The sequence below is a fragment of the Delphinus delphis genome, chromosome 2 (genome assembly GCF_949987515.2).
Source record: "Delphinus delphis chromosome 2, mDelDel1.2, whole genome shotgun sequence".
NCBI classification, from domain to species: domain Eukaryota; kingdom Metazoa; phylum Chordata; class Mammalia; order Artiodactyla; family Delphinidae; genus Delphinus; species Delphinus delphis.
In genome coordinates, this window is record NC_082684.1 from 129,695,780 (window position 1) to 129,711,933 (window position 16,154).

At 56.5% G+C, this 16,154-nt stretch overlaps 1 protein-coding gene across 2 annotated transcripts; it reads right to left on the reverse strand.

Moving 5' to 3' along the window:
* Nucleotides 1-3,064: 3,064 nt before the first annotated feature.
* Nucleotides 3,065-9,164, reverse strand: ISLR2 (immunoglobulin superfamily containing leucine rich repeat 2). 2 transcript variants are annotated; one of them, XM_060003691.1, is made up of 3 exons: nucleotides 9,049-9,164; nucleotides 7,957-8,070; nucleotides 3,065-6,520 (listed from the first exon to the last, which is right to left on the reverse strand). In XM_060003691.1, the coding sequence occupies exon 3, from the start codon at nucleotides 6,510-6,512 to the stop codon at nucleotides 4,269-4,271; it is 2,244 nt and encodes a 747-aa protein (XP_059859674.1). In that variant the 5' UTR covers nucleotides 6,513-6,520; nucleotides 7,957-8,070; nucleotides 9,049-9,164; the 3' UTR covers nucleotides 3,065-4,268. The 2 variants fall into 2 exon arrangements, with proteins under 2 accessions (XP_059859674.1, XP_059859673.1); XM_060003690.1 differs by lacking the exon at nucleotides 9,049-9,164 and adding an exon at nucleotides 8,651-8,666.
* Nucleotides 9,165-16,154: the final 6,990 nt, after the last annotated feature.

Genomic DNA, 16,154 nt, shown 5'->3' on the forward strand with positions numbered 1-16,154 from the left:
TCCTCTGTGTATCAAAATGCATCATTCTGATATCCCGGAAGGAAAACCAAGATTAGCATCACAACCAGGGAATAGCAGTCCAAACATTTACTGACCCAAGTAAGCTTCAGAGATGTTAGCTTTAGTTGTGGTTGTTATTAAGGTGTCGTGGGCAGGGCTGCATTCCGGACACAAGATCAGGAAGCAGAGGACCCTACACCAGCTGCTTCTTCCTCGAAGAAGCCCTGCCTCCCTTTGTCCTTTTATTAATGGACTTTCTCAAATGATCTTCAAGATGATTCTCATTCCAGCTGATTTTTAGGAGACACTTGCTGGGGAGGACTCCTTTCAAATCACCTTTCTGCAGACAGTTTTCCAATCTGATTCAAGGCCACATCCTGGGCATCTGGTTTCTGTAGCTCAAAGAATTACTGCTCCTGACAAATTGCTCTGAGTTCCAAGGCTACTGCTGTCATATTGCATTCTCTGACCATTTTCCAGGTCCCCTCATACACACTCAGATTCTCTCTCTCTGTCTCTCTCTCTGTCTTCAACCCATTTAGACTCCATTCCCATCCACATAAGTTTTATGACAAAATATACTGGAGAGAGTTAGCTAGCGCAGCACCTGAAGCATATAGCAGAGGCTCAAATATATGCATTGAAAGAAAAGCTTTGGAGCCCTGAAGTGAGGGATGGAGGTGGGGATCACATCTCCACACCTCTGCAGGTTCTCACAGAGCATGTGCCAATTGCAACATCAGGCCTGGGGGGTGGAAGTGAGGAAACACATTTTAAACTGCTCAACAACTGATTCCTTGGCGGGAGGGAGTGAATAGTGAGTCCCCATGTCTGGATAAATATAAACTGAAGTTGCACAACCACCTGATGGGGACTGTGTAGAAAAGAATTAAACCTCAAGTGGGTAGTTGAATTAGTAAGTATTCAGTGTCCCTTCCAACCCTGGGATTTTATAAGATTCCTTGAGGAAGAAAAAAAGGAGAGGCAGAAAAAAAGAGAACAGAGAGGCGAGAAGGGGAGGAAATGAAAGAATAAAATGTAAAAGGAGACAAGAAGGAAGGCCAGAGGCTGGGGACCGTTCTGTTCTTGAGCCAAACATTCGGACAGAAGATACAGAGTTCCTGAGAGGGCTGGTATCTCAGTGGGCAGTCGGCAGAGTGTCACAGCACCATGGTCCTCAGCCTCCAGCACCCACCCATTCCTGTCCTATGGGCCAAGTCTTTGGGCCTGGCTTCGTCCAGGCAGCATGAGGCCGAGCAGAGCAGTGATGTGTTCATTAGAAAGCTTGGCCTGGGACAAAGAAGGGGCAGAACTCTCCACAACTCTGCACAATCCCTTGGGGGCACTCAGGATCCTAGGGGGTCTCCAGGAGGGCTCTCAATCCTTAGGACAGGGGGGAACAAGAAGGAGGGCTTCCCTCTACCCCCTCCTCCCATGAGGAGAGGATTGGGTGGGACGGACATTGGTAAGCACTCACCAGCCCAGCCAGGCCTGTGCCCAAATGCAACTGTGTGGGTGGCTTCCTGAACCACAGGAATTGGGCCAGTCCCTGCCCCCTGCTCAAAGGCAGCATTTGCAGATAGAACAAAGCAGCCCTCTTCCTAAAAGATATTTCTGAGCTATGTCCCTGACAGTGGTGTGGGCTGCAGTGGTGGGGCTTGGGCTGTGGTCCTCAGAGGGGAATTTTTCTCAGAGACAGCTTTGCTGGTCTGGGAAGAGAACCTGAGCTCTGGCCCTGGGAAATGTCCCAGCTACTGCCTCTGCCAGGAGACAAGCTAGGACAGGATGCTGGGTGTCTGGACCTGGGCCTGGTCCCCAGACTGGCCTGGTCCAGTTAGGAAGACCTGCTACCCACAGAGAGGGTGAGGGATGACAAGAGATTAGAAGCAGGAAGAAAAGAGAGCAGAGATGGACTCTTCACCTGACCCCCTCATTTCTATTCCTTTCCTCTTCCACCACTCTTCCTGGCTGCTCCCCATCCCCTGGGGGGATTCAGCTGAAATACAACCGGCCCAACCCCAGCACTGTAGGCTGGAGCATCCACTTTGGATCTCTCTGTCTATCCTGTTCCCCACCCAAGAAGCCCCATTTCTAGGACTATTAAACCAGTGTGCTTCCAACCCTGATGGTACCTGTGCACCCACCTCAGCCCACACCAACAGGCACATGCCCTGCCAGGTGTCCATGCATCACTCACTGACCATAATCCCCCAACACACACACACACACACAACCACACGCACACACACGCACACACACGCATGGCTCCTGGGTTAAAAGCGTCAGCTTGTTCTGTGGAATCAACCTTGCCGATTTCCCCCTTTGCTGCTCTCCCTCATTTGCCTGCTCTGTAATCTGTGTTACTTGTGACATCTTTTGTGCACGAGTCTTGCCCCTATGCATCTTCAGAGAACCAAAGATGGTGTTCAGACACAGAAACTAGGCAGTCCTCACACGCACAGCCACGCCCCATCACAGTGGCAGTGTCAACCCAAGGAGGACTGTGCACTCGCACGCACTCACACACACACACTCTGGAGCTCCCCGCGTTCAGTCTGCAGAGAGACACCCCTCTCTCTCTGCAAGCCCTCCCCCACTCACTTCCAGCCTCCCCCATCCCACCTGGTTTCCCCCCTCCATTCCGGAGCTGGAGGCACCAAGAGCAGGCACCAGGTGCAAACACCTGGTAAAAATCACAAGCCAGTCAAACAAAAAATCACACAAAGGATCCCAACGGGAGGATCCTATGGGCTCCTTCCTTCTGCTGTTTCCTCCTGCATCCTCCAGGCTTCCTCCCCCTGTCCCCCGACAAAGAGTCACCAAGGCCAGTTCAAATCGATTGTTTTATTGACTGTTTACATACAGACGCCTTTAGAAAAGGGTGCGGACTCCAGGGGGCTATTCTGCCCCGGGCCGCACTTGTGCTGCGCTTCACGGACAGGGCTGGTCCCGATGCCCCAAACCCCCCACCCCAACCCTTAGGCTTTTCTGCAAGAAAGAAAAAAGACCAGCGCCCGAGTCGTCGCGCCGGTTCCCTCTCCCCGCCCTCCCTCCCGCCCGCCTCCCTACACTACCCTTGACACACTTTTACAGGACACAGACTTTTCTCCTACAGAGCACGCTCGTCTAGGACTACAGCCGCGCAAATGTTACTATTCTCGCGGAAGGAGGGGCGGGGCGGGGGGGGGCGCGAGGACCGAGGGCCTTTTCTCCATCCGGATCCCGCCGCCCGGTCACGCGCAGGCTTTGTGCGAACCGAGACACTCGCCCCTCACCAGAGACCCGGTCCAGGAGGCCGGGGTTGGCTTCCGGCGCCCCTGGTGCTTCTCGAGCTGAGGTCTGGGCCGCATGCAGCAGCGGAAGCGGAGCTGTCGAGTCTCCAGAAATTCCCGACTCACCTACAACGAAATTGGCCCGGGACCAAGGCCGCACCCTCCGCGGAAACAGGGCGCGTGGTTTTGCGGCGCTTTAAGTTAGGAGAGAGGGCGAGAGAAGACGGATCCCCCCCATCCCCAGACACACACACACCCAGTTTTCCCAGAGGCTAGCAAGGGAGTGTTAGCACCAGATCCGGAGTGTCACTGTCTTTGAAAACAACGAAAATATGAACATCGGAGCGCGGAGCTGAAAGGCGCCGCAGGCACCCGGCTCGGCTCCAGCTGGTCAGAAGCGGAGTGGGGGACGGGGGACAGAAGCGTTTGGTTCCCAGTCATAAGGGGGCTTTGAAACTAAAAACTGGGGAGTTGCCACAGAATCCTGGCTTCTGGGATGTGCACCCCGGAAAGGGCGGAGTAGGGGTTGAGGCGGGACCCCGTAGCGCTCCACGCTAAGGACATCTGGGGGACCCGGGCTGACCCCCGAGCCACAGCATGCCCATCGGATGTTTCCAAAGTCTTCTCCCATTTCCTCTGGTTTCCGAGCCCACTGTGGAGCGGGCTCGGGGCGGATTTCGCAGATAATTGCAGTGGGAACGGAGAGGCTTGGATTTCGCCTCACGGTCAGCGGGTGGTGTCTTACACAGGGAGGGAGGAGCGGGGAACTGTGCTCGCCATGGAGGGGAATTCAGCCCTCGAGGACAATGACCGTCGTGGATGGGACTGGTAAAATCGTCCCACTCCCCACTAGAAGTCCCCAGTAGTCAAGGTTAGGGGGTGGTAAGGGGGTGGAGTAAGTGAAAGTTGGGGGTCATAAATCCTGCCAGCCCAAGGCTTCTGCTCCCAGGCACCCAAGGTGGGGGATGGGAATGGGCTGCCAGACGGGCTGGGGGTTCAGCCCGCTGTCTGCCTGTAGTTGCCGTTAATCTCCTGGGCGATGTTGACCGCTTCGGCACCCAGGGGCAGCCGATCACTGTACTCGGAGCCCGCCTCGAACTCCTCTTGGTTGGCCTTGGACTGGCATTCCGCCAGCGAGCAGGCCGCCAGGCTCTCCTCCCTCTGCAGGTCCCCACCTGGGTCGCCCTGCTCTGCTTCTTCGTCAAGGCCCTCCCCGGGGGTCTCCTCTGGCTCCTCGCCGCCCGCCTCGCCGCCTGCAGGGTAGCTTTTCTCGGATTCGAGGTAGGAGGCACGCGGGTCGAAATCGGCGGCGATGCGCTTCTCCATGGGATCCGGGGCCTGCGGCCTCAGGATAAGACGGTAGGGCTTGCCCGGGTGTTTGGCCAGCAGATGGCAGCAGGCGGCGCCCAGCAGGGGCACGGTGGCCAGCACCAGGAGGAACACGCTCACCGCCACGATAACCAGCAGTGAGGGCAACTCTTTCTTGGTGGCGAACACCACTTGCACGTGGCAGGCCTCGCCTGCCAACGCCAGGCACACGGAGTAGTTGGTGCCGGGCCGCAGGCCACGGAACCAGTAGGCGTTGACGCCCTCCTCTACACGCGACCACTGCACGGCTGCGCCGCCCCCCGCCGGGCACAGATAGAGCAGGCGCAATGGCCGCCGTCCGGGCCGCCCTGCTCCCGCAGCCCCGCCGGGCCCAGGGCCCCATCTTGCCGCCAGTGGCGTCAGTTGCACCCGCGCCTCGCGCTCCGCCACGTCCAGCGCAATGACGCCCAGCTCAAAGACATGCGGCTTGAGCTCGGCGCTCTGGTTGAACGCGTGGTTGGACACGTACCGCGAGGGGTCCCCGTGGCCACAGCGCTGCTCCTCCACCGGGTCAGCAGAGACCTGGTCTTCCGCCTCTTCACCCTCACCTGCCTCCTCGTCCCCCTCCGGCCCCGCCTGTGTCTCCCCGAGGACGCTAACCCGGCCCAGGCCTTGGCTTTTGATTTTGCCCTCGGGCTTGGAAGGTAGGACACTGTTGCCCCGGGTTTTGGCTGTGGACTTACGCTCAGAGGTTGGAGCCTGCCCATCAGGGTCTCCCCCTGAGCCAGGAGCGTGCTTTGGGGGCCCTGCAGCTGCCACTGCCACGCGAACTGACGTGGAGTTGGCACCCAGCTCGTTGTGCGCACGGCATGTGTAGATGCCTGCCTCCTTGGCACTCAGGAGGGGCACCAACAGGGAGCCGTTTGTAAGGGCCAGGAAGCGCGGGGTAGCTGGGGGCGCGGGCCAAGCGGGTGCTGGAGTCGGGGTTGGAGCCTCTGTCTGCGTTGGCCCGTCCCCATCTCCTTCCTCCTCACCGTCTTCCCCTCCGTCCCCGTCGTCCTCCCCGCTCAGGATCGGCGGCACTAACACTACGGTGCCCCCCGGAATCTGAAGCTGCCATTGCAGGCGGGGCGTGGGGTGTCCTTCGGCGACGCAGTGTAGCATGAGCGTTAGGCCGGAGCGCAGAGGGCTGCCCGGCGCCTCAGGCGGCGGCTCAACACTCAGATGCACACTGGGAGGTGCACAGGACAGGGCGGGCAGGCGGTGCACCGGCACCCCCTGCAGAGCAGGAGGAGAGGCGCACGCGATGGAGTCGGGCTCTGGTAACGAGACCCGGGTGCTCGCCGCCCAGGCCTGTAGCCACACAAGGCTGCAACCGCAGTGGAAGGGGTTGTGATAGAGTTGCAGATGTGACAGCGCGCTTAGCGCATCGAAGGTGCCAGGAGCCAGTGTACGAAGCCGGTTGTTGTTGATGCGTAGGGAGCGCAGGTCGGGCAGTGCACCGAGTGCGTCCCGGGGCAATGAGCCCAAGCGGTTGTGGTTCATCTTGAGTAGTTGTAGAGCGCTCAGGTTACGCAGGTCGCTCCATGGGAAGCTGGATATGAGGTTGTGGCTCAGGTCGAGGTTCTTGAGCTGGCTCAGCACCGCCAGCGAGCCCAGCTCCACGGTGCGCACCTCATTGTGCGCCAGCCACAGAGACGTGACCTGCGTGACGTCGGCGAAGGCCCCACGCCGCAGCACAGTGATTTTGTTCGCCGACAGACTAAGCGTGGTCACGTTGGCCGGTAGTCCTTCCGGCACCTCGTGCAGCTCCTTGTAGGCGCAGTCAGCGAATTGGTGCGCGTACTTGTCCACACAGGCGCACGGCTCTGGGCACGCTCTGGCCACTCCTAGCAGCGCCCAAGCCAGCCACAGGGCCCTCAAGGGCACCATCGCGGATCCTGCAGGTGGAAGCCGGGGGAAGAGAGGAGAAGGTGACTCACTGAGCCCCAGGTTCCCTTCCCTATCCATCTGCCTCCTCCGTAAACCCGTCTAGGGCAGGTTCCAGGGCTGCGGTAACTTTCTCCTCTGTGCCCAGGAGCCTCTCTTAGGCACGAGTTGGAGCTCAGTAAAAGTATTGGGATTCAATGCTTGCTCCCTCTCAGGGCCCTGACTTCCTTTTCTAGCCGCCTCGTATCTTGCTCTTTTTTCTCTACCTATCCCATCAGCCTGGGGCTGAGCTCTCCACAGAGTGGGCCGCTAGCAGGTCTGCCCTGGGCTTTGCATCGAGCCCTGACTATGTTTCTAAACCTTCGTTTAACTCAGTGAAAGGGATACATAGAAAGGGTATTTTTGTCCGTGACCGCCTGTCTTCCCTTGAACTCTTTGTCCCATGGCACGGCACTCGCCCACACACGCCCATACACGCCCATACAAGCGCACAACAATACAAACACACGCCCAGGCACCTGCCATCAAACCAACAACTTCTGCAGGGGCTTAGGGGTTCACAACACATTTCCTAGACATACAAACACAAAGGCACCCAGACACAGACACAATATATCTGGAGACCTCATTGTTCTCTCAACTGAACAGAGCATTTGTCCAGCGTTCTCCACCACGGGGCAAAGTGCTTTCCTGTTCATTGTGAGAATTGACAGACACCAGGGCACAAGTCCTCACACAGACCAACCCACACAGAGGGACACAGGCGAGCACTTGCGCCTGTACACAGCCCTCTCAGACTGAAATCCCAGTGGATCAGCAAATGCTGAGAACTTGCTGCAGGTGGCAAGAGGCTTGTGACCGGGGGACTAGTCAGGTCCCTTTTCGGCCGCAACTGAAGCCGCCTGCCCTGGGCTGCAACTCCTAGGAGGGGAAAACCATCAGGGCCCCTCGATCAACCTTCCTTCTGAGGAAGGAGGTCCTCCGAGCTGGGACCAAGAGCAATGGAGGGAGGTCACTAAAGATTCTTGCTCCCCCCTCTGCATTTTCCCAGACGGCTCCCATGGGGGCAGGGGAGTCCCTAGCCGATGGGTCAAGGGGGCTGCCACTAGCTAATCAAGTAGAAGGTTCAAGATTCTGCCTCTTTTCTGCAGCCCACAATGCCTGAGGACAAATCCCCCCCCCCCAATAAAAGATTCGTATCCGCAGTCATACAAACGCACTTAAAAACAGATTCTCCGCTCCCACTTAGGGCTCCTGGCAGGTTCGGCAGAGCCCCTCCCACCCTCTGGTCTTTGGAACCCGCGTTCCCCACTCCCTCTCGCTCCGGAGGGAAGGCCCCTCCCCTCTTCTCCCCGGTCTAGCCTAGAGAGAGCCGGCAGGGTCTGGCGCCCTGGACGGGATTTACCCCCATCTGGGTCAGCGTTACGGGGTGGTCTCCGCTGCTTACCCGCTGCTCGCCGACTCTCCGCGCGCTGCCCTCGGGCTGCAACCCCTTCTCCAGACTTGAGGTCGCGGAGCCAGGACGACAGCTTAAGGGCGCTTCCCACATCTGTTGCTGCGACTGTGGGGAAGATGGGGGAGAGGCAGAGAAAGGGACAGGTAAGTTGTGGACTCCTCTGGCCCTGAGGTCCCACTTCAGTTTTTCCTTTCGCCTCTGTTCCCCCCACCTCTCACTGGCTGCAGATTGAAGAGTCCTTGCGCGCTCCCGGGCTCAGCAGGGACGCGCACAGCCTCTCCCACCTCCCGCATCATCTACATTTGTTAAAGCCATAGAGACTTCCCCTGGCCAAGAGACGTTGGTCACAAAGGGGCGCCCCCACGCCCAGCACCCCGGCTTGGCTCTTTCCAGTTCACCACACTCCCATAACCCTCGTCCCCCCCCCCCATTTACACATCTGCAGACATTGTCACTATCCCTAATCACAAGACTCCCTCCCCATTCAAACGCGTTGGCACAGACACAGACCCTCGCACCCTCCACACAGTCGCTCTTCATATGTTAGAATTACCCATCATCATGTAATAATCGCATCAATGTGTTGAGATCTCGCTACGTTCACACACATTTTCAAAGGCACACCTTCACCCGGGACGCTCAGCATTCCCCCCTCCTGCACGCACACACATTCATGCGCACTCACCCTCACGCGCGGGTCCCGCCAGAGCCCGTTAGCTTTGCTGCTTAATTGAATGCGAGCCTCTTTTACGCCCCGCAACACGTGAGACAAACCATCTTTAAGGAATTTGGGGGAAGGAAGAGCTCACGCCTGAAGGGGGAAAGCGTGTCTTTGCCTTAAAACTCTTTTTGCAAAGGCAGGCGGTGGCGCAGAGAGTCCTCGCGCGGGACCGGGTGAGCTGCGCGCCGCAGGGGTCGCGCGGACTCTTCCTTCCCGCACCCCCGCTGCTAGCCGCCTCCTCCCCGAAGCCACGTTCAACACGATGCATAATTGATAGTGTTAGCAGAGCGCCTCACCCTCCCTGCTATTTTTGCCTGGCTCTGGGCAATTACGAGCCCTGGTTTCCCCAGCTCCCACCTCACCTCTTGCCAGTCCAACCTGAAGACTAGAACGCACCGCCCTACTGGGCGCTCCCCTGCCCAGCCTCCTCAGGTCGAATCTGTACGTCTTGCCTTTTGTGGCTAAACCAGCGCTGGAAGCCCACCGCCCAGCTCGAGGGCCCGTGCGCACCGCTGGGTGGGGCAGGGCGCGTTGGTACCAGCCTCCGCTCCCAGGAAGCCGGCCCGGACGCAGCCAAGCGCCTCGCCCTCAGGACTTGCCATCTAGGGGCGAATGGGGCTCCGGGGCTGCAGCAGGCGGCGGTATGGAAAGGGATGGTTACAAAACGTCTGCTCCTTTTGAGCACCGTGGGTTGGAGACTTCAGGCTTGAGCATCTCTCTCCCTCCTCCGCCCCCGCCATCATCTTCACGGTCTAACGAGCAAACACACCATCAACCCCACACACTATCCCGCAAAGCCTCTGCGGCCCGATACCTCCCCAATGTTTCACACCCTCACACAACAACGGGCCTCAGCAGACTCGAATATTTGCTGTTCCGGACTCTTGCTTCCTGTCTCTGGCGAAACCCCGATATTTCTTTTGGCGACAAAGAAGTGGAAGCCCAGGGATGTCGAGGCATTTGTATAAAACACGATTTCTGTTCCCCCTCAGTGCCCATGGCAGCCCTGGAGACAGAGTTGCTGACCAGAATCGGAAAAGGGGTGCAGGCTTCGGGAAACACGCAGAGCGCCTGCCTTCCCCGTTTTTTCCATAGACACTGGGCGCTCCGGGCGCACGTGTCCCCCCAGCCCTCACTCGGGCCGTGGCGGTCTCTGGAGGTGGGTCGGTTTGGGGCCTCTGAGATCAATCTTCCGATTTCAGTGTTGAGCATTTTAATGAGCTGGGGAGGTGGGGGAGAGAGACGGGTGAGGAGCTCTGCCTCTAAAGAGACCACCCGATCGGGGTTCTGAGGAGCCTTTATAAATTAAATATGAACAGACTGGCGCACACACACTTCGCATCCTTCCCTCTCTTCTGTTCCTGCGGTCGCTACAGGCAGCCCAACCATCTGGGACCAGCGCATCTCGCTCAACCCAGAATTCAGAACCCAGAACTTCATTCCACCTGCCTGTGCTTGTAGTTCCCACAGACGCCCCGGGGGAGGGGCGCGGGGGCGCCCTGAGGGGGAAGGTGTCTTCGAGGAGGGAGGAGGAGTAAGAGGATCTTGACCGTGCGGTGGGGGCAACGAGAGCTGGTCCCGGGCGGTTTGGGCCTGACTGGGCGGGGGAATGGCGCGGCCGGCTGGCCCGGCACAGACTCTTTTGTCTGCGGAGCAAGGGGGGCGTCCTGGGTGTGTTGGCCACGCGTCTTGGTAATCCTGAAGGGCAATTCGAGGAGCCTTTGCCGAGGAAGAGGGATCTGGGGAGCCGGGGACCCAGCAGCGAGGTTAGAGAATAGGGTCCTGTATAGGGTCCTGGAGACTTTCCCTGGCGGGGGGAGGGGAGCCTGGCGTAAAGGCAGTGACCGAGGTTCAGGCACGGAGGCGCGCGACTTGTGGACCCTCCACCCATTTTTCACCTCTCTTTATTTTGTGTGTTGGGGGGTTCTCTTTGCTTTCGGCTAGGAGGCGTACAGGGAGGCAAGCAGGGGATAACTTGGAAGGGTTGAAGGACTGGAAGACAGAGGCTGGGGAATGGAAGGAAAAATGAGCTCGCTCACTCTCAGTGGAGAACTTCCCGGACCACGGGGACCCCATCCGCCCGAGTCCTGGGAACCTTTGGGGCCCGAGAGCCAAGAAAGACCCACTTTCCTTGCTCTTTTGCCGGGGATGCAGAAGCCAGGGGAATTCTGCAGGGAGACACGGCGTCAGGCGCCTGGAGGGCGACTAAGGGCGCAGTGGTCACCCAGGCGAGTGCGCCGACTCCCGCGGACCCCCGCAGCTCCCGCCCACTCTCCAGCAAGCGCTTTTGTTCCCCAAGCCTGCCCTGGGGGAAAGACAACCCTTACCCCCGCCTTGGACCCTGAAGAGGTCAGTGCCCGCCCTAGCAGGGCTAGACCCCGAGTCGCCCCGGGCAGAATCCGCCGAGGTCTGGGATGGGAGGTACGACTCCAGGATCAGCCTCCGAGCTCAGCTAGAAGACTGAGAGCATCTCGACTGGCGCCGCCGGGCGCGCAGGGGCCTCTAATGTCTGTAATGTTGATAATGGTACAGTTACTGAAGGGCTGGGGAACCGGGAACGAAGATAGCACCCCCACCGCCGCCCAAGCCTTTGATGGTTAAAGAAACAGACACCTAATTAGGTGTGTGGAAGTAGGGAAGAGGAGGGATATGAGGTTCCAAGACACCAGCGTGGAGGGCCCATATTTGGAATCTACAGAATCCGGGCTAAGGCTTTTTGACCAGGCTGGGGTGCCGACCCTAGATACACCCCGGGCGGAGAGCTGGAGCTCTGGGCAGCTTTTTCTGGACCTCTAACTTCGACCTTGCCGACCCGCACGGTCCCGAGAGTAGGGCGGGTTAAACCCCCCCGGATCCCGGCACCAGCTACCCGGGTTCTGTCTATTCAAAGTCTCGGGCCCAGGCCTGGTTCGCGCGCTCCCCCTGCTGGAAACCGCCTGCCGGGCTCAGAGGCGCGGAGAGGCGCGGGGCAATGGCTGGGGTACCCTGGGCCCCGACGATGGGCGGCTTGAGCCCGGGACCCAGGCGTGCACTGCTCCCGGCTCTGCATCCTGTGGCGCAAACCTCCGAAGTGGGAGACGCTAAACCAAGGCACCGAAGCTTTCCTTTCCATGCCCACCCAGCGTGTGTCCCAGGAATCTGCAGCCTCCTCACCCCTGCCCAACACAGGCACAGCCCCGGCTTCACACCCCATTGTGTTTTCAACGCCCAGGGCACAGTAGGCACCTTCTGGATGCTCGTTGAGCAAGCCAGTAAGTTTAGTTCTCCTGGGACGAAACCGTCCTGTACTCCTCCCCACCCTTCCCTGTGTGGCGTGAGTGCTTTCTCTTTGAGTCCAGTACCCAGGCCTAGAAGCCAGTCCTTAAGTCTTCTGACTTTGCCAGGGATTTATAAAATGCCCGAGATCTGAAAAAGAAAATCTTTTTCAGTCTCTAAGAGGGGAATAGAAAACTGCAAAGTTGGAAGTAATAGATGTTTGATTAAAGGTTTAGGACATGTAACACTGTGCAGACGATTCAGTTGCACCTGCACTCAGAGCTGTACATGCCCTTGTATTTAACGTGCCAGGTGGGTGATTTAATGAATGAGAGAGAGCCCCTGAGAGTAAGAAAGCCAGGACCCAGAAGGGCATCACAGATCCCCAGCATAGCAGCCTACTCAGCAGACCCTTCCCACCTGCCCTCCAACCAGAATCTCCTAAACACACAGCTTCCCACCTTTCAGCTTCTGGAGTCCCCGTTTATAAACACCCCCCCAACCCCTGCCAACTTCCATCTCTCCTTTCCCTCATACACATGCTACATAGTGGTTAAGAGGGAAGGTTCTAGCATGAGGCTCCACCATGTACTCACTGTGTGACCTTGGCCAAGTTACTTAACCTCTCTGTGCCTGGGGGTGGGGAAGGGGTATAAATAAGAATACCCATTTTATTGGGTTGCTTGAGGATTAAATGAGTCAATGCATGCAAAGCACCTAGTACCTGGTGCTTAGGTAGTGCTCAGAAATGAGCTTTTATTTTTTTCAACAATAGCTAGAATTAGCCATCATTATTACCTTGCAGCATTGGCTACAGGTATGATGAGATGTTCTGCAGAACGTGCTCCTACACGCTTGCGTCCTTCTTCCCCAGTAGGGGGAAAGACCTTGGCCCTTCCCCCAAATATCTCTCTTCACGCCCCCCTACACCTCCCACACACCATGGCATAGGTAAAAAATCAGAATTGCTATTATTATTTGTAAAGATCTCTAGTCTCAGATACTTAAACCCAGATTCTGACGTTTGCAGCTGTCACCAGTGTGCCTCTTTGGGAAGAGAGACCTGCAGGTGCAGGCTTGGAGAAAGGTTTTTAATTAAAACCGCAATCTGTTGAAGTATTTATTGGGTTCTGTAACTTTAATTATTTTCTAGGGAAATACAGAAAAATCCACATCTGCATATGGGAAGACTGTTGATTTCTAAGGAGAGTAGCAACCTGTGGCAGTTTGCTGGAGGCAACTGGGAGGAATTTCCTGAATGGTTCAAATGAAGCTCGACATTATTAATAAGCTGGGATCCAGTTCATGACCTTCCTCCCAGTGCTTTCATGAAATGAGCTTAACTTTCTGGCAAGGCTCTTTATTGCCATCAAAATTAATGACAGCTCTTCCAGTGGCATCTCATGTAATTATCTGGCTCTGTGCTTGTCTCACCAAAGATGGGGAACTCCTGCCTGGAAGAGGCAACACTCCTGCCTGGGCAACGTGCTTAGCTATTCTACCCAGCCCAGGCAGGACTGGTTCCCCCAGAGTGGGAGTCCTGGGCAGCCAGCCCCTCCATGGCAGGGGGAAGCAGGGGAAGGGAGGTCAGGGAATTATTTATGATGCTTCCATCTGCAGATAACAAAATTCCTATCTCAGTGTTTTAAACTATTAAGTGTATCATCTCACAAGCAGGAAACCAGGCTGGCGGCTTCAGGGCTGGTTGATTGAGTAGCTCAATGACATCGGCAGGCTCGGGTTCTTTCTGTCTCTCTCCTCTCCTTTAACAGGGCTTCAACTTGAGACTCATGTCCCTCAGTGTCATTGGAGGGCTTCAGCAGCAGTTGGAGTAACATGCTTATCAGTAGCAGATTAGTGGAAGAGAGAGACTCGATTCCCTTTCCAGAAGCCATCACCTCTCCTGAGGTCTTCTTGATACATATTGGCTTAGGACTCCCCATCTTTGAGCCAATCACTGGCAAAGGGGATGGAATTGATTGGCTTAGAGTAATCATCTAGCCCTGAAATGGATGTTGAAGAGTCAATCCCAAGATTCACTACAAGAAAGAAATCCCCTTGAAATAGAGGTTGGGGAATTTCAGGATCAGAGGAATCTAACATTCTATCAAAATGAATTGAGAGTGACATAATTATAATGAACTGTGGTAGATACCCCCTTACCTGGAAGTTAGACCAGTCTACGGCCACAGTCCGTGACGAGGGTCAGGGCTCAGTGTGTGACCAGGATCAGGGAGCTCTTTTGGGTAGACATACAAGCGATTCTCTGCTTTCATAGAATTCTTGAAAGGATAAAAATCTGTTCTTCGAAATGCCTGTGCCGGGATCCAAAGCTATTTTGGGAGCAGTGGAAGTTTCAGTCGTTAGTTGGATATTTATGAACAGGAGACTTTTCTGAATTCAAAGATGTTCCTACATGACTTCGCATCCTGAACATGTCACCGGGTCCCATGGCAGAGGAGAGAGGCACGTTACTGTCGAGGTGGAAAACAAGAGGAAGAATTCTACTGGTCTTATGAAGAATGCAGAGACAGCACAAAGGTACCAGCTTCACAAATCTGCTGCGTGATCTTAAGCAACCCCTTGGCCTCTCTCATTCTAAGTCTCTACCATTGCGAAGGTAGAAGAATGGGCTAGATGTGCTCTGGGGCCCTTCCAGGCTGCTGTCCTGGGGCGCTGTGGCTTGAGAAGCAGGTTTGCAGGTTGAATTGGGGCCTCTAGGGAGCGTCTGCCAGGGCTTCCTGCAGGAGGAGGTCTTCAGAAAGTCTGGGGATCACCGCTTACCCTCCTCCTCATGCCCCTGGGCAGTTTCTTTGTTTTCCCCACCACACTGCAGCCTGCCTCATCTCTTGAGACCGTCAGCACACCTGGGCCCAGGAGCTAACCACCCCCTTCCCCAAACTGCTACGCACAACTCTGTGGGTAGGGGGAGTCCTGCTACAAAACACTTCCTTCACATAGTAGGGGGACGGGGGGCAGAGCAGGTGATGTGATTAGAGATTAAATCTGACCAATGAATGTTTCAGGAGCCTGGTGTGTAGGCCCAGGAAGAAAGGCCAAAGCTGCCAGGAGCTCCCTGGCTGCTGGGGTGGGGTATGGGGGGGGGGGGCGTGATGCAGAAGGGAGACACAACTCTTCCAGCGGTTGAGGCCACTCCTCTCTGTTCTGGGGCCCTCGACTGTCCATTGCCTGGTACCATCAGAGGACATGGACAGAGGCCATAATAAATATGTAGTCAGAGACTCCCTCCCCGCAGCCCAGCGTGGTCCCCAGCAGAGCCCACAAGGGCAGGGCCCGGGAATCTCCTCCTCCATCCCTCAGACTCAGAGCTCTTGGAGGGTCACCCAAGGTCTCTGCATCCACTGTCCCCATCAAAGCCCATGGGGGCACATGGCGGCATGGACTAAATTGAATTTCCTCCTGGATATCTTCAGTCTCTTGCTGTCACCAGGCTTTTCATTTGTTTTTGGATGTGGTTTCCCAGAAGCAGAGCTGAGACGAGGATTCACCCACCAGTGATCTATTAAGGAAATGCTTTAGCAGAAACCAGCAAGGGAAAAGGGAAGCCACGGAAGGGGAGGAGGCCAAGCCAGGGTGTGATTTCAGGCAGTCTCCGCCTGACCCCAGGAAGCTCTAGGCGTAATCACACCTCAGTTTGCCCTGATTTGGGTAGGGAAGCTTGGCTTCCGCAGACGCACAGCAACCGGACATTCGCTAGGGGCTGCCCTCGGGGATGGAAACTTCCAGGCATTTCCCTCTCTCTGTGCCTGTAGGCAGTCAGTTCCAGTAGCTGAAGGACAGGCCTCGGAAGAAAGTCACAGGTATGAGCTGTCAGAAGTAAAGCACACAGAAGCAGAGGGATGGGCATGCAGAAACAGGTCTGCTACGCCATTCATTCCACAAATAGTAATTCAGTACCACCCCCCCAACCCCCCCCAACCCATGTTGATCGGCCTGGGTGCCGCTGTGAACCAGGCAGAGAATGTCTCTGCCCTAAGAGAGCTTACAGACTCCCGCATCTCCCAACATGTTCAGACATGCTGTGTGCGTGAACCTTGGGGCTTCTGAAAGGCTAGCGTCCCTTGGACAGCCTCCATCTCCTCCATCAGGTCACCTGGGGCCAAAGCCGGAAGGACTCTCTGAAACCTACACTTGTCTTAGACAAAGGACAGACAGGGAGTTGTCCAGAGTTGCAGAACATCAGAGCTCAGGG

Excerpts from the sequence above, each read along its gene's own strand:
- ISLR2 (XM_060003691.1), bottom strand. The coding sequence starts at position 6,512 with ATGGTGCCCTTGAGGGCCCTGTGGCTGGCTTGGGCGCTGCTAGGAGTG.